The sequence below is a fragment of the Macrosteles quadrilineatus genome, unplaced genomic scaffold (assembly GCF_028750875.1).
Source record: "Macrosteles quadrilineatus isolate MER2022 unplaced genomic scaffold, UCM_ALF_1.0 Scaffold_7__1_contigs__length_78375512, whole genome shotgun sequence".
In the NCBI taxonomy this organism is placed as follows: Eukaryota; Metazoa; Arthropoda; class Insecta; order Hemiptera; family Cicadellidae; genus Macrosteles; species Macrosteles quadrilineatus.
Genome location: NW_026542600.1, coordinates 65,613,944 through 65,640,837, shown reverse-complemented (window position 1 = coordinate 65,640,837; position 26,894 = coordinate 65,613,944). Strand labels below are relative to the sequence as shown.

Here is a 26,894-nt window from a genome sequence, read left to right as displayed (position 1 = left end):
ATAATGCTTCACAAGTATTGCAACGGAACATGGTATGGGTATTAACTCGACAATAGTTCATCCGTTAATAATGACACCCTACGAAATCGTCTCTCTTTTATACCAAATAAGGTGGAGGGAGGTAGGGGAGGGGGTATAATATCTCTAAGTGGAAGGGGATAAACTAGGATATTTTATGTTTTAAAGTGTGACTTTCAAAATCAAACCAATTATCTTCAATAGCTTGTAAGTAGGTCAAGGTCAAATGATAATTTTTTTTTTAACAAGAATACATCATTAAATGATTCACTATAATAACCATAAAATGAACTATTCTAATTTTTTTTGTATTTTTTAAGTCTAGTCTTTAATACAATTTATTCAGATTCATCATCAGAATCTGAAGGAAATAATCTACGGCAAACAGGATAAACCCCTCTCGCAGCATTCGAAATTAGTTCTTCTATATTGCTACATCTTGGAGTTTCTTGGTGGTTAAAACTTTCCATTTCTTCTAAGCATACATTTTTGTAAATGTCCAAAGAGTCTGGATTTCCATTCATTAGTTTAGAATTACTCAACTCAATTTCTTCCTCAAATGTGTTTTCTGCATTATTTTGTTCATTAGCATCTTCTTCATATGAAACATCCAATTCAAATTCGTCTTCAATTTCTTCATCTTCTTCACTATCGTTTTCTTGAGAAATATTAAATAACATATTCAGTACGTTAGGAAAGATATTCTCTTTGGGTGCCATGGTCGAAGGTTAATAGTGACTGATGGTAAGAATGTGAATGACTTATAGTGTGACGGACCTCCTTATATATCCATTAAAAAGGGTGGGAGAAGGAAGGTTGGAGTAAGAGGTGAAAGTATAAAAGATTGATCATTTTGCTATGAGATATATTTATATACTACATTATTGTTCTCATTACAACTGTTTCACTCGGTTTTTAGTGTGGTAAGAAGTTAAAACACATTTTTTTATATTCCCATTATTGTAAGTGGAGTTTCAGACAATCCAAGTGATACAGCTTGCTCCAATTGCAATTCTAGGATTCTAATGTATTTTATGGTTAGTTGTAGAGTTTTAAATTTGGAATCACTTCTTTTTACAAAAGGTAGTTTACTTCGCAATTGTTCATATGCAATATTAAGTATTTCATTTCTTTTCCTCTCTCTAGCATTCCTTGCCTCTTTCCTCATCTTGGAACACTCGTTTCGAGTTGAAATGGAAGTGCGATTGACATACGTTGAAGAATCTCTCTCTTATATAGCCACTCTCCACTACTTTTTACTATTTATCATATAAAAAAAGTATGTTCAATGTAAGTAACTTCCCCCTCCCTTCCCCATCTCTCTTGGAGCTGGGATGTATGACAGGGTTAAACCAATAATAATAAAAATAAAAACTTAGAATGAGGAGGGTCTCTAATACGAATGAGAGTTTCCTCATCCAGGGTTGCATGTGTACTTACTCCTGATATCACTAAAGTAATAATGAACTATAGTTCGGCCGCTTAGAAAACGACCTGTGCGCTAATGATAAACCAATGCTAAAGGAGGTCGCTTTCTAAGCGGCCGAACGTGTACATGTTGCTCGAAATCGAACAATTGCAAAGAAGTAAAGTAGTTATTTAAAAACAAATAACTTATTTAAAAACGATTAAAAGTCATAATTTCCCATGAGTTTAAAAGACTCAACTCATAGATTACGTACCTAACAGTTACATATCATAAATATTTCTTGTAAATAGTTTATCATATTTCAAAGCTGATCTGGTTTTAAGTGTATTCTACAAATGTTTCCCACTTATGACCACAGCTGTCTTATATATGATTCCCTCACTTCCCCCACCGACAACACAAAGTGTTTTTTATACAATGTAAGGATTAAAACTCACATTTTTCAGAAATCATTGTTTATCAAAACATTAGAATTAACTTAACTTATTAACTTATGTAATAGTTTAGTTTAACATTATGTGTTTCTTTTGTCTATAAAACGAATCTAGGTCAAGGTCATAAGTAAATTAAAAAAAACCCCAAAGCCTAGTGCATAACTATTTTGTTTTACCATGCATGAAAAAAACACGGAGTAAAGAAACAAACTACTAAAGCCAAGTACTAAAAAGCCAAGTGCACAACTGTATTCTTTTAACATGCGTGAAAGTAATAAAGGAAAAACAAACTATGATAGCCTACTACAAAAATCAATTGCTCTATCATGCAAAGAATAAGACAGGATGAGAGGTTGGTATGGTTGGTATATGGAATTTTAATTTATTTTAAATTGTCTTGCAACAATCCACTGGCCATTGAAAACGCTAAGGTTTCTAATCCTCTGAGATATACGTAAGAATGATCAAACATTATGATTTTTTTAAACAGAATTTGAAATTTTACTTATACAGGTAAATTAGTTTGAAACATTGCAAGAATTTTAATTTCAAAGATATGTTAGTATTTCTCCATGTTGATAAACCACAGGTCACTTAAAATCGCTAAGGATTTTTTTTTAGATCCGCTGGGTTTTAGACAAGGATTAACACTGTTTTACTTTTTAATTTTGTTAAACAATTTCAAAGATATGTTAGTGTTTCTCCATGTTGATAAACCACTGGTCACTTAAAATCGCTAAGGATTTTTTTTAGATCCGCTGGGTTTTAGACAAGGATTAACACTGTTTTACTTTTTAATTTTGTTAAACAATTTCAAAGATATGTTAGTATTTCTCCATGTTGATAAACCACTGGTCACTTAAAATCGCTAAGGATTTTTTTAGATCCGCTGGGTTTTAGACAAGGATTAACACTGTTTTACTTTTTAATTTTGTTAAACAATTTCAAAGATATGTTAGTATTTCTCCATGTTGATAAACCTCTGGTCACTTAAAATCGCTAAGGATTTTTTTAGATCCGCTGGGTTTTAGACAAGGATTAACACTGTTTTACTTTCTAATTTTGTTAAACAATTTCAAAGATATGTTAGTGTTTCTCCATGTTGATAAACCGCTGGTCACTTAAAATCGCCAAGGATTTTTTTAGATCCGCTGGGTTTTAGACAAGGATTAACACTGTTTTACTTTTAAATTTTGTTAAATAATTTCAAAGATATGTTAGTGTTTCTCCATGTTGATAAACCACTGGTCACTTAAAATCGCTAAAGATTTTTTTAGATCCGCTGGGTTTTAGACAAAGATTAACACTGTTTTACTTTTTAATTTTGTTAAACAATTTCAAAAATATGTTAGTATTTCTCCATGTTGATAAACCTCTGGTCACTTAAAATCGCTAAGGATTTTTTTAGATCCGCTGGGTTTTAGACAAGGATTAACACTGTTTTACTTTCTAATTTTGTTAAACAATTTCAAAGATATGTTAGTGTTTCTCCATGTTGATAAACCGCTGGTCACTTAAAATCGCCAAGGATTTTTTTAGATCCGCTGGGTTTTAGACAAGGATTAACACTGTTTTACTTTTAAATTTTGTTAAATAATTTCAAAGATATGTTAGTGTTTCTCCATGTTGATAAACCACTGGTCACTTAAAATCGCTAAAGATTTTTTTAGATCCGCTGGGTTTTAGACAAAGATTAACACTGTTTTACTTTTTAATTTTGTTAAACAATTTCAAAAATATGTTAGTGTTTCTCCATGTTGATAAACCACTGGTCACTTAAAATCGCTAAAAGGATTTTTTTAGATCCGCTGGGTTTTAGACAAAGATTAACACTGTTTTACTTTTTAATTTTGTTAAACAATTTCAAAGATATGTTAGTGTTTCTCCATGTTGATAAACCACTGGTCACTTAAAATCGTTAAGGATTTTTTAGATCCGCTGGGTTTTAGACAAGGATTGACACTGTTTCGTTCAAAAATAATTTAACTATTGATGTAAGTTGGAACTATTCATGTTTCAAAGATCGTAGGTCATGTACAAGCTGCTAGAGCTACGTTTCCGCAAAATCTTTTCCACATGAATTATAACAACCCTATGCTTCGAATTCTAAAGTTTACGTAAACTTTTAAGATAGAATGGTTGGTGTACAATTCCATTATTTAAATTTAGAACCTAGCCATAAATATTTTACGATTAAACTTAACAGTAAAATAGTAAGCAAGTATTACAATGTTGGTCAGACATTGCAATAATTCTTACATTTTACACAGTTCACCTTTTGATGTTCGACCTCAACTATCAAACAATGAACTGTGTAAGGATGATGGCGTGCGCAGTCTCTTTTATAGACAGTAGGCGTGGTTTTACTAATTAATGCGAGGGGCACTTCAGTACGCAGACGACACCCCATTGGTGTGGGCGTGGTCTACTCAACCAATGAAATGCGGGGGGGGGGGGGGGCAATACACATGGGAAAGCGAAATGGCGTGCATAACAAACCGAATTCGAGAAATTGCAATGTATTCCAAACCTTAATTTAAAACGAATAATAGTCGTAATTTCCAATTACTTAAAAGAGCCAACTCAAAAATGTTGTAATCAATCACTCGGATACAGTTGTTATCAAAACTGAAAACATACGTTTTTGTGTGTATCACGTGTTTACTACGAACAGCTGTAATTAGTATTACGAATTATTCATCTGTTTAAGTAAAAAATAATCTTTTCTTCATAAGAAATACATTGAGATTTTTTGATGACCCGTGGGGTAAAGCCTGAGAACTTTTATTACAGGAATTTGTGAAAAAGGGCGTCTACATAAACAAAAAATGCTTAATTTTGACACATCGTTTGTAAAAAAATTCGTTCATTATTAACAGAGGATTAGTGTTTCGTAGAAATCGCCTTCACGTAGTAGGAGGGAATAGAGCTACAGAAAATAAACATGTGAAATGCTCGTTACTCAAATATAAATTAGCATTGCAATATGAATAACCTCTAGATTATGTAGAATAAATAATAACCAGCCTTAATCTTCAAGCTTCTAGCTAAAAAGAATCAAACTATACCTTATGTATATTTATATACAATTAATATTTACCTGTGATAATGAAATGTCTTGAGAACTGCTGAAATATTCAAACTGAAATATACGACTGAATCTAGCTGCAAACAGGCTAACTGTAGAATATTACTTTTACCATCCTTTCACTATTTAACAATTAACTAATGAATGTTTGCAATGGTCAAATAGTTTTACTTTATAATGTTCCAGATAGAAACGTTCTGAATACAAAACTTTAAAGATCTAGCTTGCTGCGATGTTTTTTACTTCGACGTAAAAGAACCAAGTAAAGAGTATTTTCTCAATGACAGTGGGGTGATTGAACGTTTCAGCTCTCTGGATTGGAACATTGCATAGATGAGCATAGATGTTCTATGTTCTATCACGAAGAACGAACCGTTGAAACACATGCGGGCGTTACAGGGATCTTCACTAACTGGAGAAGCTACCGTTGAAACAATGAAATTACCAGTACCCGCATTAGTTTTGGTCTACACGCTTTGTCAATTCATTTTGTTTTCATTTGAATTAAAAGGATATTTTTCCGAATTGGTTTTAAAATAACAAACAATTTGCAAGTCAACAATTTTGTTAGGGATTGTACACAACCTCTTGATGACACGTTGTAGCTTACGTGATAGTGTTAATATAAATATCTCACAGTAGGTTTATATAATGTAAAAGATTGTTTGCTAAAAAACGCAAATTTGCTTTAAAATTAATTGTAGATAACAGTATTGAAGGAAGGGATTTTATTTTGTACACATTGGTTGTTTATACAATACATCTATATTGTTTGATTGGTAAACTCGCATAGAGTGGTTACACTAGAAACAGACAAATTGAATCCAACAATTCAGAGTACAATAATAACAACATACAAGATAACACTATTTTATCCACTACAGATAATATTCCTCATCTGATCTACAACAAACCATTACATCAAGACACTCATATATTCAACAGATATATATACATATATATATATAATATCATCCAGTTTAAATGGATCCGACTTTAGCATGGAAGTGTTAGATGTATTAGAGATACTGGATGACGGTGAAAGAAACCGTTACATGTGAACGTAGTTAACAGTGAAAATAGTGAACGGTGAAAATAGTTAAATTAAATAGCTTTCTGTACCACAGGTAGCAATACAAAACCAAAAACCACTTTCCACTAATTTTTATCGCATAAAGGACAAACATAGAACAAACAATAAACAGAACTGGACATTGAATTTTATAAATACAAACAAGAATATTTGATAAGAGTTGGCATTTGTTTTATTAAATAGTAAATAACTGTGTAGATAGTGGGAAATTTGGTTTTTTTTATATAGCTTGATCGCTTTGTACATCTACCATTATATGTTTTACGATTTGATTGGTAAACTTGAATACCAATTGTGTCACAAACTGTTATAAGAATTATTCACAATTTTTACTGGAACATTCATTGCTATATATTACTGTTGATTTTGTATTGAAGCGATTTTTTTATGTATATGAGTGGTTATTTGTTGTAGATTAAACAATGTGTAGTATACCAAGTGTTTGTTATTTGAAAAAACCATTCGAAACATATAGATTTGAATGAATGGGTGAGTCTTGTTGAAATAGAAATATCAAGGTACTATGTTTAAACCGCGGCACGTAGTTGTAATTAGTAGAGCAATGCTCTGCCCGCATACCGCCAACTGTTAAACAGCTGATACACCTTGCAGGATTAAAGTGTTGTTTTAGTTTGGATCTGAATTTTATGTTTGTAATAGTAAAATAATAAAATAGTGGTTATATTAAGTTTTATGTACGGAACATTGCAAACCAAAAAATCAAAAAACACTTTTTCGTAATATGTACATAATAACAAACTTTTCACTTAACGATCTCATAAAATGTAAAGACAGAAGTGGTAATAGTTCAATTGCGACTGTTTGTTGTATATAAACAATGATTCTAGGTAGCCATTAGAAAAAACTATAAAAGAAGGTTTAAGATCGGGTCTCTCATCAGTCTGTTGTGAAACTAGCTAAAGACAACATCTTATTAAAAAAGATTGTTTGCTAAAATCAGTAATTTGTATTAAAATTAATTGAAGATATCAGTATTGAGGAGGGTATTTTTAGCTTATACACCTTGATTATTTATACATGTACCAGTACATCTATATTATCTGATTGGTAAACTCGCATAAAGTGGTTTCACTAGAGACAGACAAATGGAATCCAACAATTCAAAGTTAAATAATAACAACATACAAGATAACACTATTTCATCCACTACAGATAATATTCCTTATCTGAGCTACAATAGAGCATTACATCAAGACATTCCAGAACAAATAAATATAATATCATCTAGTGTAAAAAGATCCATATTTAGCAAGGAAGTGATGGATATATTAGAAAGACTGGTTGACGGTGAAAGAAGCCTTACCTAACATTTGAACATATTTAACAGTGGAATTAGTTAAATTGAATAGTTTTCTGTACTACAACTAGCAATAAAAAAACATTCAAACAGTTTCACAAAAGGACAAACGATAAACAGAAATACGTTGGATTACAATACAACCAAGAGTAATGAGAGTTAACATTTGCTTTAAATAAATAGTAAATTATAGGGTAAAGAGTGGGAAATTTGTTTTTATATAGCTTGATCGTTTGTACGTCTAACATTAAGCAATGTACAATATACCAAATGTTTGTTATTTTAAAAATCATTCAAAAACATAACGATTTGGATGAATAAACAAGTCTTAGAAATATAAGGTACTATGTTGCAAATGTGGCATATGGTTGTAATTAGTGGAACAATGCTCTGCCCGCATGTACCGCCAACTGTTCACGAAGTAGAAACTCTGTACATCACTTTTCCATACCAGTTAAATAGCTGATACACCTTGCAGGATTAAAGTGATATTTTAGTTTAGTTCTGGATTTATGTTTATAATGGTGACATAATAAAATAGTGGTTTTTAATAAGTTTTCTCACAGAAACATTGCAAACCAAAAATCCAAACACTTTTTGTAATATGTACATAATAACAAACTTTTCACTTGACGATCTTATAAAATGCAAAGACAAAAGTGGAAATATTTCAATTGCGAATGTTTGCTGTATACCAGATAGCAATCATAAACAGCATAAAAGAATGTGTATGATGGGTCTCTCATTAGTCTGTAGTGGAACTAGCTAAAGACAACATCTCATTAACAACAAATTATATCGCAAACATTGCAAAGGTAACATGTACAAATAGTTATCTCCAACAGTTTTATGTCGTATATATAGCTAATTTCTCAAATTTAACAAAATTCCTACTATGTTTCCAATAAAAGAAGCAAACTTTGAGTGTATAATATGCATGGACAAAAAAATCGTAATTTACTCTTCTTACCAATGCAAACACTGTTTCGCTTGCGACATGTGTGGATGACAATTTGACAACTGTTGTTACTGTAGTAGACCTAACTCTATGATCCAAATGTTTAGTTTAGCTTAGATCTGTATTAGGTTTAAGTTTGAAAACAATTATATTCCTCGTATGTCAATTTTGATTTTTCAATAAAGAATTTAAAAATCAGCATATCGGTACTTATCCCTTTACCGATATGCTGTTTTTTTTTAAACCACAACAATAACCTTGAAAATATCGATCCACCTAACTTTCACACCTCAGCATGTCGTCATCATGACGTCACCATACCGTAACCCACCACACCACGTGCTAGGTCACGCACCATTACCACCAGATGCTTAACCGTCAATTAAGCACCACATGGCTCTTGTGACGTCACTCCTCAGCAGCCCTATGTATCCACTACTATGGTTTGGTGACCACTGGGACTTCTGCGGAATTACGGCAGAGATTTTCATCGTTTTGGAAGCAGCGGAATGCCCGTCGGTACAGTGATGATAGGATGTGTACGGCTGGGGCTGCTGCACCGACATTTTTACCACCAGCTACTACAACTATGGGGCTTCCTGACCCCCCGAGAACCGTACCTCAGGTACTGGGTAGTACTGATTCGGGCCAAATAGAGATAGGGGAACTTAGCAGGGAGTTAGAGGCGGTCAAAGAGATTCTTGGGTTGTCTTTGGAGACTGATACCCGGACTCTTCGAGAACAACTTGCATTGGTGGTGCGACAGGCGAGAGGCTCGCCGAGTAATGAGGTCGGCTATGGGTTTGGAAGACCCGCCAACCCTACGTCTCCTGTTGTGGCTGCTCCCATGCCTACCTTTGGGTTACCAAGTAGACCCGAGGGATGGCAACGACCTAATGATCATTCGGAGAGACCAGTCCGTCCTTCTAGCGTGGAGGTGCCACGTGGATCGGATATGCTCTCGAATGAGGCCAGCAGGGTGGAGCCGAAGAATTGCTCCAAGATATGTGACATGGTACGAAAGTGGGGTTTGAAGTTTGATGGACGTAGAGACCCTGTGTCATTCCTGGAGCGTCTTGAAGAGCTAATGGTCTCGTACTCTATATCGTCGGAGGACCTGCTCAGAGCGCTACCGGAGCTGCTGCAAGGTTCAGCACTTCTTTGGTATAGGAACTGCAAGGAGCTCCTGTATTCTTTTGAAGCTTTCCGGCATCAATTTGAGATCCAGTTCCTTCCACCTGGTTATCAGAGGAATTTGGATGAGGAGATCCGGAAAAGGACGCAGGGTGAGACCGAACACTTCCGAGATTATGTCGTGGCCATAAGTACCTTGCTTAGGCGTAGCGGTACGTTGTCGGAGCATGGTAGATTGGAATTGATCTACAATAATATGCGTCCAGAGTACAAGCTGATGGTACGCCGGCGTGACTTCGGCAACCTGGCCGAGATGGTGGAGTTGGCTGAAGATTACGAGGCCTATCTGCGAGAGAAGGCAGCCTTCCGACCTCCTCCTTCACCAAACGTAGCGATGGTTTTGGAAACCGCCTACGTTCCCAAGAAGAAGGCTGGGAAGTGTTTTGAAACGGCCACGGTCGAAAGACATAATTTTCTGAGACCATCCCTTGAGGCAAAGTCGATTGGGCAGCGAGTAGATTTTGACTCTAACCGGGTCCGTGAACAAAGGCCCGTAATGACTAGGGAAGTTGCAGATGGTGCAAAGGATGTACGTTGTTTTAGGTGCCAGGAGATTGGTCACTTTGCCAGAGGCTGTGGCAAACTGAGGACCGTCTCCTGTTTTGGATGTGGGAAACCTGGTTTTACTGTGAACCAGTGTGGATGTCGTGCGGGAAACGGCAGGCCAGCTCAGACATCAGGAGGTCAACTGAGCGAGGCCACCCGAAACGAACGACCTCAGAAGAGTGGTCCGAGTGGCTCGGAAAACTGAACAGCTTGGTTGGTGGAGTGGAGGAGGACCAGCTGATTTCGGAGTCAAGGCCCTTTGTGGAAGTTGTGCTGATGGGCAGCGTTTTTAAGGCATTAATGGACACTGGCTCCGTAGTTAGCTTGGTTGGGCGAGGAGTCGCCAACGATCTTCAGCACCAGGGTGTAGAGCCGTGTAAGCAAATCGCTCCTCTGAGGATGGCAGATGGGACACGGTCAACGGCCGAATATTCGTTTCGGCTAGCAGGAGAAGCTGCGGGAAGACGGTGGATGGGAGATGCCTTGTACGTCCCCACTCTCACCACAGACATGATTCTGGGTATGGATGTCATCCGAGACCTCGGATTGGTGACATGTGGGACAGAGGTAGTAAGAATGGGCGTGGGTGATGACTGTTCTGGCCAAGGTGGCCGCATGGACAGTGTCAAAATTGGTGACGAAGACCCCGAAGGCCCTTGCAATGGAAATCCCCGTCTGGTTCCTGATGCCCAAATCATTCAGCTACATGTTGGCTGGTAGTGGCGAGTAGAAGAGTTTTTCGTTGTTTTAAAGTTTGAGACCTGTGGTGTAGGGTTCACCATTGGGTTAGGGGTTCGAGTATTTTGTTTTGGCCGGAGTTCAAAGATTTTTTTTTCTTTTTGGCCGTTTTCTTTTTTTTTCATCCCGATGTAAGTGGGGGATGTAACGAGTTATTTTCCCTAGGGGGGTATATTTTTGCTATTTGGCCGCGCACCGATTGTTGAGGTGAGCGAGCGGCGGCAGCGAGGCTAGCGAGCGCCCTTTGACCCGGTTTATCAGTGCCGATAAGCCTGGGATATCCTAGATCTTCAGGACAGTATAGGTAGGACATTCTAGTGGTGGATCTCGGACAGCCAAGTAGTGAGTGTTGGTGTCCTGTGCCTGTGGAGACGGCCGGCGTACGTTGGAGGTACAGAGTGTACGTGGTGTGATCGCGCCGAGTGTTGGTGTAAGTTGGGTACAGACGGTACAGACCCACTGTTGGTGAGTGGACGACGTTCCTTACACTTTGGTTTAAGATTTGATTTAATATTAATCTTACACTTTATTGCGAGAGTTAGAGTTGTAACCGTGCTGGTCAAAACCTGACGGTAGTTAGGATTTATATTAGTCAGGAATAATATTTAAATGTATTCCTGACGGTTCTGGGCAGGTGCTAGAGCGCAAATAATATAATTTAATTGACTGTAGTAGATATTATTTTGCGTTGTACCTAGAGTTAGTTATATTACTAATAACTCTGAGGCCCGACAAACCTAGGCTGCACGATTTAGCGTGCGTAGTTGGAAGCACGAGGCCAGTAGGCTAGTAGCTAGTTTTATTAGCCTATTAACAGAAGCCCGGCTAAGCAATATAACGTTGATATAGTAGCAGTAGTGGTAGTAGCAGTAGGGTTGGTCTGAACAGCTTGCTTAGTAGTCCAACACGTTAGCTTGGTAGCTTGGATAGCGAAGTACCGGCTATCAGATAATATATTTATCTAGTGTTTGGAACGTATTTAATATTTATTTATCTGCTACTAAGTAGCTCAATATTTTAATAGTGCAATTGCCATTTAATTTTGCTTGTTTGGCTTGGTATTTATTGAGACCAGCTACTAGTGGTGTAGTCACTCTACCTATAGTGTACTTGTATATTATTATGTGGTACGATTATTGAGTGAACTGTTTGATTCTTAGCTTGGGCATTAGAGTTGTGTATTGGATTATAGTGGCCTAGTAGACCCCGCCTGGTGATAACACGCGTTGTGGTTTTTATTGGCAAGTCGTCGTGTAACTCACCGTGTTTTAGGCACTCTGGGCTTAACTATTGGATAGTTAGGACGAAGCCCGAGTTGCGTAGTCAGCAACGACCCCCTAGGAGTGTGGAGAATCGGCGTAGGCCTGGTAGTGATTATTGCACGTTTGTTTTGGTGACTTGTTTTTGACTTGTTCACAGTGCCCGTGTATGAGCCAGTCCTATACCGGTTAGACCCGGCTTTTGGCCTAGTGGTTTCCCTGACCTGATCGCAGACCCTGGAACTTTACCCAGCCATTGTAGGCTGAGCTGTCCCGGCAAACGGTTGCGACTGCTGCACTTTTAATATTTTTTTTTTCAGTGCAGAAAACTGCGTCGCAAATGTTTGCAGGATATAAACTGACGTGTTAATATTTTCAATTCTCTAAATAATAATTTACAGGATTGCCTAGGTTTGAAAACGTCATAATTCTAAGGATCTTTTTTTTTAATTTTGAAAATGGTTTCGGCATTTGAGCAGCTGCTCCAGAACTCTATTCCATACAACATGTTTGACACAAACAAAGCATAATAAACAAAACATACTATTTGAACTGCAAGACTTTTTTCCATGGAATTTTATCCAAAACCAGGTCAATGAATATCTTTGGATTCAAATTCTAGATTATAATTGTTAGCAAGTATTGTAGTTTGTAATTTTAATTTTAAACTAATATTGCTTAACACGTTCATGTTAACGGTTCATTTCGATTCGAACCTCTTCCGCACACATTTCAACTAGATTAAGCTTAACAAGTTGCGTACCGTACACTACTTTACCTGCGACCGTTGTTTAATTACTAACAATCTGGTTTTTAATTACTAACAATTACTACTCATAACTTCTTAAGCTGGGTTTTCCTAGGCGCGGAGTCGGCCAGCGGAGAGCGGACAGCGGAGAGCGGACTCAGCTGGTCTTAGGTAATTTAATGTTACTGTTTTCCTAGCAGCGGAGCGGAATGCCATGTTAATTTCAATTCCGCTCTCCGTTGTCCGCTCTCCGCTGGCCGACTCCGCGTCTAGGAAAACCCAGCTTTAGAGAGGTTATGTTTTCGTTTATTTTCATTACCACTGAAAGTGATGCAACGACTTATTTTAAATCAGCTGATTTCATGTAATTACGTGTTTGTAGAACTTCGAATAATACGTTACTTTTTTCAGGGAATAGGTTTTGCCAGAAGCATTCTTACCATAAATACTGTATCAGGTACAATTAGGGTCAACAACGAGTTGGGTGAAAAAGTGGTTAAGATGTTTTCAAAATAAACCAGAAACACATTTTCATTTATCAATTTAACCTTATTTTATTTCGTCCATTTAATGAATTGCTGGTATGTAATTTCATACCTTTGTTTCGATTTTGGTGGCAAAAGATTAGCACAGACAGTTTGTGCTCTCATTTCCATCTCGTCAACTTCGCTTTCACTAAATGACATTTTCTTCAAATCAGTTTAATCTAACATCATTTAACTTCCACCACCTTAGGTTAAGAATACGCGAGTATCAACAGGAACAAGTCGGATCAACAATTAATTAAATTGTCAACTGATCAGCTGATTAGTTGACGTTCGAAACATTACAATTTTACTTCTTTTCTCTCTATCCTTGAACCTCATTGGTCCGTTACCCGTGTTGTGTTATGAGAAAAACTATGCTGTTATGAAATGAAACTACACGAAAGTAAACAGCTGTTAAGTGAAACTTTTCAATTCTAAGAACTGAAATGAAATGGCTACTTTAAAAACGGTCGTAGGTAATAGTAAGGCTCGTACCTTAAATATTCTACTCGTGTCGTTAACACTATTTACGCGAGTTGCGTACACTACTTTACCTATGAGAGTGTTTTAATTACTAAAAATCACTACTCATAACTTCTAACAGAGGTTATGTTTTCGTTTATAAACTCTCATTGCCACTGACAGTGATGGAACGAAACATTGCATCAAACACTAATATTGCACAACTCAACAATTAAATTGGCCTGAACACCTGATTAGTTTAATTTCGAATCATTACAATTTTACTTATCCTCTCTCAATCCTTAAACCTCATTGGTCCGTTATCCGTGTTGTTATGAGTAAAACTATGCTGTTATGAAAGTAAACAATGCTGTTATGAGATACTTTTCAATTCTAAGAACTGAACTGAAACGGCTACTTTGTAAAACTGTCGTAGGTAAAACCTTTTTACTGATACACTCATTAGTTAATCATCCACACATGAAAGGAACGAAATGCAAGAACATTGCAAACGTGGTGTTATATATCAGCCGCAGTAGATGGTCTGGATATTTAAAACCTTTGGATCACTTTCGACCGCAAACCTGATGTAACTTATCTCTCTATGTAAATACTCGTAGAACGTAGAAGAGTAACATTTATCGATTCTCTCTTGACACTTGTGCATCGCCCTGAACGAGCAGGTATGTTGTAATTGGTTCTGGTCCCATCACATTACCATTGTAAGGACTATTACGATGTCGTCATGTTTAATGTTTTATGACAAACTTGCTTTTTAAACGATTTTCAAGAATATAAAAAAAATGCACTTCATTGCTTAATCGAACACTATGACTAGTTTTACAACTTCATTTTTTTCAGTTATCTGGATATAAATAATAATGAACTACTGTTTTGTTTTCAATTCAGTTGTACGAATGAAGGGGAAGTGTAGGGGTTTTCAACGGTTTTTATACATCAGATAGGTAAAACAAGTTAAAATAAATTGATAGTTATCTTTCAACAACTCGCTAACACTAACTGAGCACTAACAACTCGTATGGTTTGACAAAAATAGGAGTATCCCATCTTAATGATTGATAAAATTATTGATACAAATTGATTGATGTGCACTGGTTGAACATTGTATTAGACAAGTAGGCTAAAACCGTAAAAAAATTAAGTATACTATTGTCTCGATCTTATCTGAGTGTCAGTCTTTATTTACCCTTTTGTTATTTTCTCTACTAAATCATCGTAATTTATTAGTAATTTATGGGCTTTTTTATTCGGTTGGAATTTTAAGAGTCTCTTAAAAATAAATGCCAGTTTCCAGAAAAAATAATAAAATGGCAGACACATGACACATTAAATTTAAATTTCTAATTGAATGAAAATGGGTAGTTTTACAAAAATATTTTTAAGGTTTACATATTTTAAACGCAAATCTCACGAGATTTCTCTTTTATGCTTTAGTTTAGAGAAAGGTACTTACTTTCTGTGTCCGGTCTAAAAAAATGAATAGATCCTTTTTCATTCAAATTATATACCTGTTTTATGTCTTATAGCTGCAAAAGTAAAAATAATACTTAGCTGAAATATATGTCTAAACTGAAATAGAGAATGCTGATACCTGCTGACTATAGGTTAATTACAAAAATACTACGTCCTAAGGAGAAGATAGAACTATGTTAGCATGTGTACAAATGTTAATACGAAAACTAAGTTCCCAGCCTTTCGGTAAGAGGAACTTTCATCCGCAGTCTGATTCCTGAGAAATCAAAGAGCTCCTGATGGCATTCTTGCGGAAATCCTCAAGCTCGTTGTTAAGTACAATCCAAAACTACTGTTGGATATGTTCAACGCCTGCTTGGTAGATGACGTTTTTCTGTCGGCGTGGAAGGATAGCTTGACAACTGTTCCTAAATGTAACTACTTGGTCAATGCCTATAAATATTCTTATTCTTAATAGTGAACACTTTTTTGGAAAAATATTATCAAAGAATGCTTTATGTGAAAATCAGTACAGTACAGCATGGTCATAAAACAAGCTGATAAAAATTGGTACATGGAAACACTGTATAATAGGACATACAAGCAATATGACATATTTATGAATGAATTGTAACTCTAATTTACCTGTTTCTTTTATCAATTGAATATTAGATCAAACGCAATAAGCATTTTAGTAATAGCAGACAATGCAAGTACATATACCCCTGTAATACAGTTTGTCAATATCCTGTGTACTCTTACCAACAAATCTTGCTGTTAAAGGTTTTGTCCAGGTTTGGGTAACCATGGAGTTAGACAAAACTGTTGTTGCTCTCAAGGAATGGATCAATGAACAAAGTGAAATCCCAGAAACACCAGGTAAAACACATAATATAATATGTATAATTAAAGTCATTGTCATAATAAGCATGAATTGTACAGGAAAACGGCTTTTAATTTAATGCTGACATATTGTATGTCCTAATTTTCCATCTAACATGTCTTTTTTTGGTAGATGAGTGCCTCTTGAATGATTCATAAATTGATTATCTATTATTTCTTATTCAAACTGACAAAATAGAGCATAACTCAGGCTGTAATATAGTATGTGTATAGTAAATTATCAAAGTTGGATTCATTTAAAATATATCTCTATAGATTAATTGATCGTTTATAGCTGGTATTTCAAAGCTTTTCTGACACCGTATAAGCACTTAGCACTTTGCTTTGATATGCCCTAGTTGACATTTAATATAGATATTTCTAGATATAACTAAACATTTTCAGTCCATCATTAAGCAATATCCCAATTTACATTGCAATAAAAAAAATATTAAAATCTGTATGTTCAAAGTGTTTAAAAAGTTGAAAGAATCCATTTTAAAGTGATATTGATTGATAATGCTATTCTTGGAAACCTTTGAAAATAGGCAATAAAGCACACAGAAAGAGAATGAATGTACCAAACCACAAAAATTTAAAAAAAGAATAAAACTCTTTAAGAGTAGATACAGGCCTTTTTATCTGTCTATTTTTTATTCATTGCTAGACATATTTTTACAAGAAACGTGAAACACCCTCGAGTTCCCCTTGATTCTGACCAATAGGAACCAAATATCAGAACATTAAATTAATGGTGCATTTTTGTGAACCATTCAAATTATGTCTTGATTTGTGTACGTACAGTGTTAATTAAGTAAATAAAAGTACATTAATTAAATAGATAGGCACCGATACCTAAATCATAAATTAAATAAATTTGAATCAATTACATTCATTCAAACTGATGTCCATAAATTGCTAAGCATTTTTTAAATACACTGCTAGAGAACCTTTTTCGATAATTTTGTTATTATTTTGTTGCTATGCAGTTTTTGTACGATTGATCAGAATTCAATGAGACTTGGGGGTATTTTTTACACTTATTATAACTTTAGAGTTTCAAGTTTGCAGCATGTTTGAATCGATATATCTAGTTTATCAATTCAAAAATTAAAATCTCTTTACCCTGCATACTCGTATTTATATTATCATGGATTAAAGGAGTAGACATTTTGCATACTCATTATACATCCATTGTGTTGTATACATTTATTGGTCTACTCCTTTAATATGATAAAACTGTAGAGTAGTAAAACCCTATAGAAAAAATTTTGAAACATTCATTTAGAGGCGTTGAAAACAGAGGTTTGATTATTAAAAGAGTGACGGTTAGTTGAGATTCCACTGTACCTTCTTTTCAATATTTTCTTTCTATCAGATGCAGATTTGAAGCTGTTTGCTCATGTGGCAAATGAAGACCTAGAAACAGCAAAGAGACTTATCTTCAACTATTACTCACATAGACTCAATGGTTATGAAGCTCTATTCAAAGATCGTGACATTGACAATGATTCTCTCACTAACATTAGAAATGTTTTGTAAGTTTTAACATTATTATATTTACCGGTACCGCATTATAAACGTAAAGTTAGTTAGCTATATTTATGATACAAACTTTTACAAAAATTGTCAAGAATCATGAAAAGAGTAAAGAACTGCATGCTGTCATCATCTCTCATTAAATTTATACTATGATGAGTAAAATTTATGCAAAAAATAAAGGCAATAACTGAACTTCGTACAATCCTACACTCTTATATGACTATATGGGCTGTAATAAAATGTTTCTGTTAGATAAGTTTGAAAAGTGTACAAAAAATGCTCACCTCCGATTGTTATGTTAAAAATTGATTATAATGATTAAAAATTATGTTATCCAACTTAAAGGCCCGCCCAAACTGCCGCAGTATGCGGTACGGGTAAACCGCCAGGTATTTTAACACCATGTGAGCTAATGGGAGCGCCCACACTGGTGCGGTATACCCCCACCAGTGCCGTACAATTTACCCTCGTACCACAAAAAAGCTGCATTCCCTTATTCTGCTGCACGGTATTTCAGCGGTATGCATATTCTCAGTATAGAGCAGTTGTAAATTGAAATAGCAGCATGTCAACTGATCTCTGTACCGCGCCAGTGTGGGCACCCTACAATACAGCTACCGGTGTATCTGTCAAGGCGGTATAAATACCCATACCGCAGACCGCGTACCCCCGCAGTTTGGGCAGGCCTTAAGCATCGTAAATAACAACAGTATTGTTACACTCTACATTAGGAAGGAATGACATAGTGGGAAACTTTAGACTTGAACATGATTTTAATTTACTTACAAAATTGGGAGACTGAAACCAACTACATTGGAGCAATCACTTAATATTTTTTAACACTTGAAATAATACCATCTCTGTTCCAATTTCAAATACATTGAAACAATTTTCATGGACATTAGAATTGATCTTCAACACTCCCCCACAATTCTTCAATCCAATTCAAATTAAACAAACATAACTGATTAAATAAACTTTTAGAAAAGTCCCAGTTCTTTTCTGAACTTTTTAAACTTAGCAATTGATAGCTCTTTAAAACAAAAAATCACCAACTTGTGTTTTGATCTCTTTGTCTCCAGAGTCGTGGCCATCTTGATGCATGATTGATTTTATCTTCATAAACCAATACTGGTAACACTTTTATAAACAACATTTCAGACATCAAGCGGGAGATAAAAACACGTTCAGTAGCACAAGTTGCAAGAGCGGTGTACTCAGCTTCACAACTAGATAAAGCTACAACAGGTTGTTCCTTTGTTTTCCATGCAACTGTATTACCAAACACCTTAAATACGTAGCCACTGATACTTTTTTCTTTCTTCGTCATTTGCAAAATCACAGTCACAGTAGCATTGTATTTCCCTTCCTGTTGAGTGTTCCTTAGTGTACATAAGAGATAAATACTTTGTTCCAATCAAATATCTTACAATACTTTATGGATGGTTCCAGTGTGAAATCATAACAATCTTGAAAAATGCTGAAGTATGTAACTGAATAGCACAGATCAGGTCTAGTTCCCAGCATTAGATATATTAAGCTTCCAAGAAGTTGTTTGTACAGCAAATTGGTATAGCAGTTGTCACTTTTTACCAACTGAAGTATTGGCAAAGATACCGGTTTTGCATTTTCCATCCCGAATGTATGGGTTATTTTCTCAATCAACTTCGATTGATAGAGCTTAAGACCCTGATGACATTTCTCAATAGAAATACCTATGACCTCTAGGTGATTTTCATTATTAAGTCCTTCTTTTCAAAAGTGGAGATCAGCTTAGATTTGACACTTAACAAAGCATTCTTCCATTCCAAGTCAAACTTATCGTCAATTTAGTAGCCCATAACCTGTTACACTCTACAGTAGGAAGGGATAAACTGGTGTGAAACTTTAGACTTGAAAATTATTTTAATTTACTTACAAAAATGGGAGACTGAAACCAACTATTTACAATTGGAACAATCCCATAATATTATTTAACATGTGAAGTAATACCATCTGTTCCAAATTCAAATACATTGAAACAATATTTTCATGGACATTAGATCTTCAACAAGTATGACAGAAGGTTTGAAATTTACAAAATAAAATACTCGTACAATAGAGTTGTAGCATTAACATATTTATGAGTAGTGTGGAGTGTTGACATAAAGTGACAAAGGTGAGACTGATGTTTGAGATATTATCTTAATTTTTCTTTGTGACTATTACAGTGAAACCTTCATATGCCCCAAACCAACCCCTGAGGGTTGCAAGATTCTGATCAGTCATGCAGTCACCTCAGACACCAAGAACTATGACATGATGGCTCAGATGAAGTACTTTGTTATGACTCTGGAGGCTAGCTTGATAGATGAAGACTTAGGACCTGGCCATGTCGTCATCTTTGACATCTCCACCCTCACCACAGGCCACATCCTCAAGTTCAGTCCCAGTGGTATCAAGAAAACCAGCAACTACTTGCAGGTAAGCTTGTACGTACATTGAATCTACCACACTCAAAGGTTGTTTTGAGGACGGCAAACAGGCATCATTCTTCAGGGGTCAAAGGAAAGGTCTTTCCAGGCAAATTTTAGATTTATACTTATATCAGGGAGACTTAGACCTCTCACCTGCAAGTTGCCATGACCACGTCTACATCGATAATCGAGTAAACTGTTCTATTAATATTCGTTTGTTTGACTCAGATAAATGGAGTCAACAAAATTATTTTTTCTTGCTCTATCAGTGACTTTAAATTATAGCTGTACGCTTTTATATTAAAACTACTGGAGTCCATTATCATACATCACAGAAACATCAGTGTTGATCTATGAGTGAAAATTTAAAAACGTACGTTTTCAGGAAAAGCACTTTGCAAATTCTTTTCCCCTTTTTTCAAAACTTTTATTATTATTTCTATTTCATTAACATTTGAAGTTTCATAAAATGTCCATGGTAACGCAATATCTTTGGTAGTTTCTTTTTAAAAGAGCATCTTTAGTGGAAAAACACAAAATCCTGTCACGACCATAACGGATGTTTAAATGAATATTAAAAATAGTTAATATTATTTTTATAACTATGTTTTGCTATAAACCTATTTACTTTTATGACCATTATACAATAAAAAGGTCACTGAGCTTTTGGTATATTTGGTTTTTCTGGGAAAAAATAAAAAAACTCAAAAAATTGAAAAAAAGCCAATAAAATCTTTTTAAGTTTGTATAACTCCGAAAAAACTTACCTGAGACCCGAAAAATCGTTATGTTTGTATAGAGGTGTGCTTCTTTTGTGTATAAAACATTGAAATATGAGGATATTTTAATTTTTGAATTTTTTATGATAGAAATCATAAACGTGATGGTCAGGGACAAGCGGTTCGGTCGTGAATTGTCTGGAATAATCTATATCTTTCTAAACAATCCTTCAATAATTATCCTGTTAGTTATAATAAAAATATGTGTTTCAATTGAACTAAACTGTTCAATTTACAATTATATTAAAGTTATTGTCACGACCAAACACACTATAATCCATAAGGCTGGATTGGTCGTGAAAAAACCCGCGATGGTCGTGAAACTTTGGTCGTGAAATTACGTGTTATTTGACTCTGTTCTGGCGGTAGCCCTGCACCTCATGTTCGAGGATACAAAGTGGACTTCTAGGTTAATCTAGCAATTGAAATATCTTATAAACAAAAATTAACACCATGTCTACTTCATCGAATGACTACATACGGTCATGGACACACCAAAATTACATAAAACACAATCTTTCCTTTATTAATCTTGTAATTCCTCCTTTCAACTCGAAACGATTGGCACTACAATCCTGACATACACCCCGAACTAGTCTCTAAAACCAACTGACTCCATCGACGCCAGGCTTGCCACTGTCGTGCTCCAAAGTTGAAAATTTTTCCCAAATGGTCGTGACGCCAAATCGAGGGACAGACTTATTTTGTCATGGTAGTCAGTTTTTAATGACAATAAAATTATAATATGCTCCTTTTTTGTAAGTTTAATAACCATTGATGACATAAAAATATGGCTTTATATATTTCGGCATGAATAATTAGTCTAAAAACAGCGTGAAAGTTGGAAAATGCACCCTAGAGACACGTCATGGTCGTGAATTTCGAGACTTTAAAAATACGAAAAAAATACCTAGAACCTATTTAAAACCAAATAAATGTGTGTAACATGTTGCCCCCGTCCCAAAAAAATATTAAAACACATAATAATAAACTACAAATCCAGTATCTACGAAGTAAAAGGCCAGGGACATGAAAACGTACGTTTTTAAATTTTCACTCCTATAAAATGAGGATGGATTGGTCAAAGTCTTAAAACAATACACATACACACACACAAATATGTACAACAAAAATATTAGAACTGACTAGTGTCAACTCTAAATGTTGCAATGATGAGTAATAATTGGATGTTGATTTCCAGGGAATTACAAATATACTTCATACCTGACACTTCGATCCTTATCAATCAAAGGAATTTTAAATTCATACAAGTTACACCTCCTCTTATAGTTTAGATGCTGACGACACATGATCAATCATGACAATTTTAGTTTCTATATTGTCTATCAGTTGTCACAATACCAATACATAGATCTACTCACCCAAGTGGGAGTCGATCAGTTACAGGGAACATCAAAGACAACCTCTCCAACAGACATGATCTTTAAGAGCCACGGATAGAGGTTTGCATGTGACCCGCTATGGGACCAAGAGCTATTTAAGCCCCCTTCCCCACCTTCCTTGCTCGCAGGGGAATTTTACTCTTCCTTGCGCCCCTAACAAACCTTAAACCTCTTACACCCTTGGTCCAGGACCCATTTACAAAAGCAGCCATGGTACAGAGCACTAACAGATTTAAAGAATGAAGAACAGATAGAAAACCTTCCCAGGTATACTTAAAATAGTTTCTCAAACTTTAATTGCAATCATAAGAACCAAAAAGCATAAAGGACTAACTGATAGACATATATTTAACAGTTCACAGTGCAAATAAGAGACGAGAGTAGTAGTATTTTTTAAATAGTCGTATTTAATCACATTTAATAAACATTATTTCTAATTAGAAAAGGTTTAAATACCTGCTATTAAGCAATCCAATGTTGTTGTTAGCACAACTAGTTTCGGTGCCTGTGTGACACCATCAGGCTGTACAAGGACAGTTTTCTTTCTTCATACCTACGAAGAGCGTCATATAATTTACACGAAAATAATAAATAAACACGACACAAACAAGAATACGAGACATTTATGGTAACTGATCAATTAAGAAAACAGACGACGCTAACCCGGCGGAGTTTGAGTCCAGACTCAAAGTGTAGACTCCAGTGTATATAGTCAAGACTCAAACTCTGCCAGGTTAGCGTCGTCTTTTTTCTTAACTGATCAGTTACCATAAATGTCTCATATTCGTGTTTGTGTCGTGTTTAAACGTTTATTTATTATTTTCGTGTAAATTATATGATGCTCTTCGTATGAAGAAAGAAAACTGTCCTTGTACAGCCTGATGATGGTGTCACACAGACACCGAAACTAGTTGTGCTAACAACAACATTGGATTGCTTAATAGCAGGTATTTAAACCTTTTCTAATATTATTTGACAATCCGGAGGCTAACACCTACAATGAAATTATTTCTAACTATAGGAGGGGATTCCATTGAAGATTCAGAATGTCTACTTGGTCAATGCTTCTCCAGTGGTGGACATAATGATGAAAACTGCAAAACCTTTCATTAATATGGATCTACTAAAACGAGTAAGTTAACTTAATAGCATCAACTGCCACCAGTTAAGACGGCAAATAGATTGTAGTCAAGTAAGAATGTTACATATGAATATTATTTTATTTTTCAAAACAGTATGATACATGAAAGCTCTTATGTTTTACTTCATGGTGCTGGTGAAAGCATTAAATAAAGATGTCATAGAATAACTTAGTCAAATTGCCTTTCCAGTTTCGACATTATGGTGGATACAGTAGTCTCTACTAACTGATCATTATCCGTCTAGAAATTGCAGTTTCAACCGCTGGCAGTGCGACTGGGACAGTAATTCTAGGGAACATTGGAACAACAAGCAATACCTAGCATGCGACCATGAGTGGCACGGGAGCATGGTGATGTAGAGTATTTTGTGACCCAGTTTTTGTCGTGTCATGGGTGCTTCCAGGCCTTTTGGCACAGAATGGGGAAGGCCGCCAGCTCGGACTGTATGTACTGTTCCGGCATTGCAGACACAGCCGAACACACCTTCTTCTTATGCGACAGATGGCATTCCTGCCAAGCCTCTTTGATCTCTGAGATCGGCGTTGACATCACTTCCAACAACATCGTTGGTGCTATGCTCCAGGGAGAGGGCACCTGGAACTATAGTACAGTAAAAATATGTTTTGACCCAAAAAAAATTAGCACAACCGGGGAATTTGGTACAGATGTTGGGTGTACCTTCCTTTTGAACATACTAAAAGTCCCCTAAAATTTAAGCTGTGCTACGGCCGCCATATTGGAAAATGGCGGCATATTTCAGTATTTTTCGCTATAGTGACTTTATTATTAGAGATACAGGAAAAAGATAAATATACAAAATGTAGGTCATCTAAAAATACACATTATTTGTATTTACCATCTTTCTCTAAACCCAACGGTTTTTGAGTTATTTGTTATTAAGTATATTTAGTTTTTTTCTGTTTATCAAAAATAGGTGAAACACGTGGAAATTGACCGTTACTATCAAGGATTATGATAATGTATTCTATTTAGTTAAATAGTATGATACTATAAAATCTCAAAATTTAAGCTTATTTTATGAGTAAAACAACTACGCCACAGCAAACCTGCAGACTCAGCAAATTTCTATTTGATTGGATGTTTTATTAAAAAATGTATATAAATAAAATTAGGTTCAACAGGTACCTAGGTTTGCTGCTACAGGTAGGTTATTATAGTGTGTTTTTTTTAAGTAAAATATCAATACCTTACAATAAAATAACTAATTTTCCAAGTTTGATCAAAATATATCTATAAACAAGCAAACTGCAATAGTTAACTAATTCATAAGAATAGCATGGGAGTTTCAAATTTACAATAAACGAATTTGAATATACAAATTTTGGTTGTGTTTACTAAAAAGGTGGCGATTATTCGTCACGATTAGAATATTAACCAAAGGGGTTTTCAAAAGGAGATGAAGCAAGTAATTTAAGTACTGTAATATTAACTCGTACCAAGTACCGAAAATATTGTATGCAGTGAGGAAATTAACCATATTTTGTAAACTACGCAATAGTCATATTAATATTTTATCTTCATTTTTTACCCATTTAATAGTTAAAATTTTAGTATTTTGATGGCACCACCACACTAACTAACTATACTTGACATCCCATTGTAAATTTGGAAGGGTGTTTTTCGTGTCTAGTTCATGTTGGTGACTAATTAAGTATGGTATCCCAGATAGCACGTAAGCTTGATTCAAGCCTTGAATTACGCTTGCTTTTACTTGATATGACAGCTTTGAATTGTCACTTTTGATTCAAACTCGAGTCAAATGTCAACTTCGTGTAACACACTTGAATTACGCTTACAGTGGATTGAATTAACAGCTTTGAAATTTCACATTAGATTCAAACTGGATTCGAGTATACACAACACACTACTATTACGCTTGCACTTGCTTGTATTAACAGCTTTGAAATATCACATTAGATTCGAATCCGAGTCGAGTGTAATATTACCCACAATGCACTTCCATTACGCTTACGTTGGTTTGAAATTACAGCTTTTAAGTATCACGTTGGATTCGAATTGGAGTCGAGTGTAAGTTACCCATAATTCCGAGCGGGAAGCCGGGAACGACGCTAACGGTGGGACCGACACTTGAAACTTGAAGACGCCATCGGCCATATTGCTTTGTTTTGTTTATTGTGTATTTGTGAGTGATTCATTCTCAATCTCTCTCATTGAGTTGAGAATATCGATATTCTGGTGCTGAGTTGTTCAAGTTATTATATTATATTGTTTAAGCTGATTTGTTATTAAGTTTCATCTAGGCCTATTTCTTCTTATCCATCAAGGTAAGTTCTTATTAGCACAAACTAAGTAAACTCAAGGATTGTGACTAACAAAATCAAATCGTCTTAAGTTAATTACAAGAATAGCCTAGGAAGAAATTAAGTAAACTCAAAATCAGGGAAAATTTTGAAAGAGCCAAGTAAGTTATAGCCTAAAGCCAGCCACTTTTGAGTTGGTAAGCCTACGTGCAATGAGTAGCCTAGCCTAAAAAATAAATGTTGTCAACTTATCGGCCTAACTTTGAGTTGTTTGTATGCATAAAAACATATTTTTTTTACCAGCTTGGATATCAAGCTCTCCATGTAAGATACTTAGGTATTGTGGTACTGGTATGGTCTAACTTAGGCCTAGGCATTGTCTTCGCTGTTCATAGTATAGACTATGGTAGATTATAGCCTAGATTAGCCATAATGGGCCTAAGTTACGTTGTAGTCTATTCTATAAAGCTGGGTTTTTCTAGGCGGGGAGAAAGTAGCGTGGAGAGTGAACTCCTCTTGTCTTAAATAGTTTAATGTTACCGGTACCGTTTTCCTAGGAAGCAGAGCGGAATGCCATGTTAATCGATTTTCCGCTCTCCACGCTCCTCTTCCGCGTCTAGGAAAACCCGGCTTTAGACTTAACTTAATGCCATATTTTATACCATGATATTTTAATGTGTAGGTAACTTATAACTTAGGGCTAGGGACTTAAAGCTAAGTTACTTCAGTAGCCTACTCGATAAGTATTTAAGCAGCTACTTTGTTAGTGACACTGTCAGATAAATAGCAGTAACCTACGTTTAATCGCAGTAAGAGTCTGTTAAGCTTTCAGGCGATTAGTTTCTGATATAGGTAGGCTACAAAATTTCTTCTCCATTAAACTAAAAATTGGCATTAAGTTAGGTTAACTTACTTTGATTTAGTCCACTTAACTTAATGGTAAGTGGTGATCGATTTCGATTGGAGTGTCCAATCGAAATCGATCACCACTTACCATCTGTTTTGTATATTTACCGTATTGTGAGTAACAGTATAAGCGTAAATATATGTTTTAAGTGTTATAAGACGTTTCTTTTATTTACTTTCCGCTAGTATAATATAATCTTACTAATATTATAAATGT

General features: G+C 35.4%; 1 protein-coding gene across 1 annotated transcript in view; it reads left to right on the top strand.

Moving 5' to 3' along the window:
- LOC128997827 (alpha-tocopherol transfer protein-like) overlaps positions 1-26,894 on the top strand; it is a 196,481-nt gene that overhangs the window by 159,042 nt on the left and 10,545 nt on the right. The window contains exons 2-5 of the mRNA XM_054423573.1: positions 16,069-16,164; positions 17,546-17,705; positions 19,920-20,172; positions 23,369-23,479. Of these exons, the coding sequence (XP_054279548.1) occupies positions 16,092-16,164; positions 17,546-17,705; positions 19,920-20,172; positions 23,369-23,479 (597 nt within the window). The 5' untranslated portion in view covers positions 16,069-16,091. The remainder of the gene's footprint in view (positions 1-16,068; positions 16,165-17,545; positions 17,706-19,919; positions 20,173-23,368; positions 23,480-26,894) is intronic.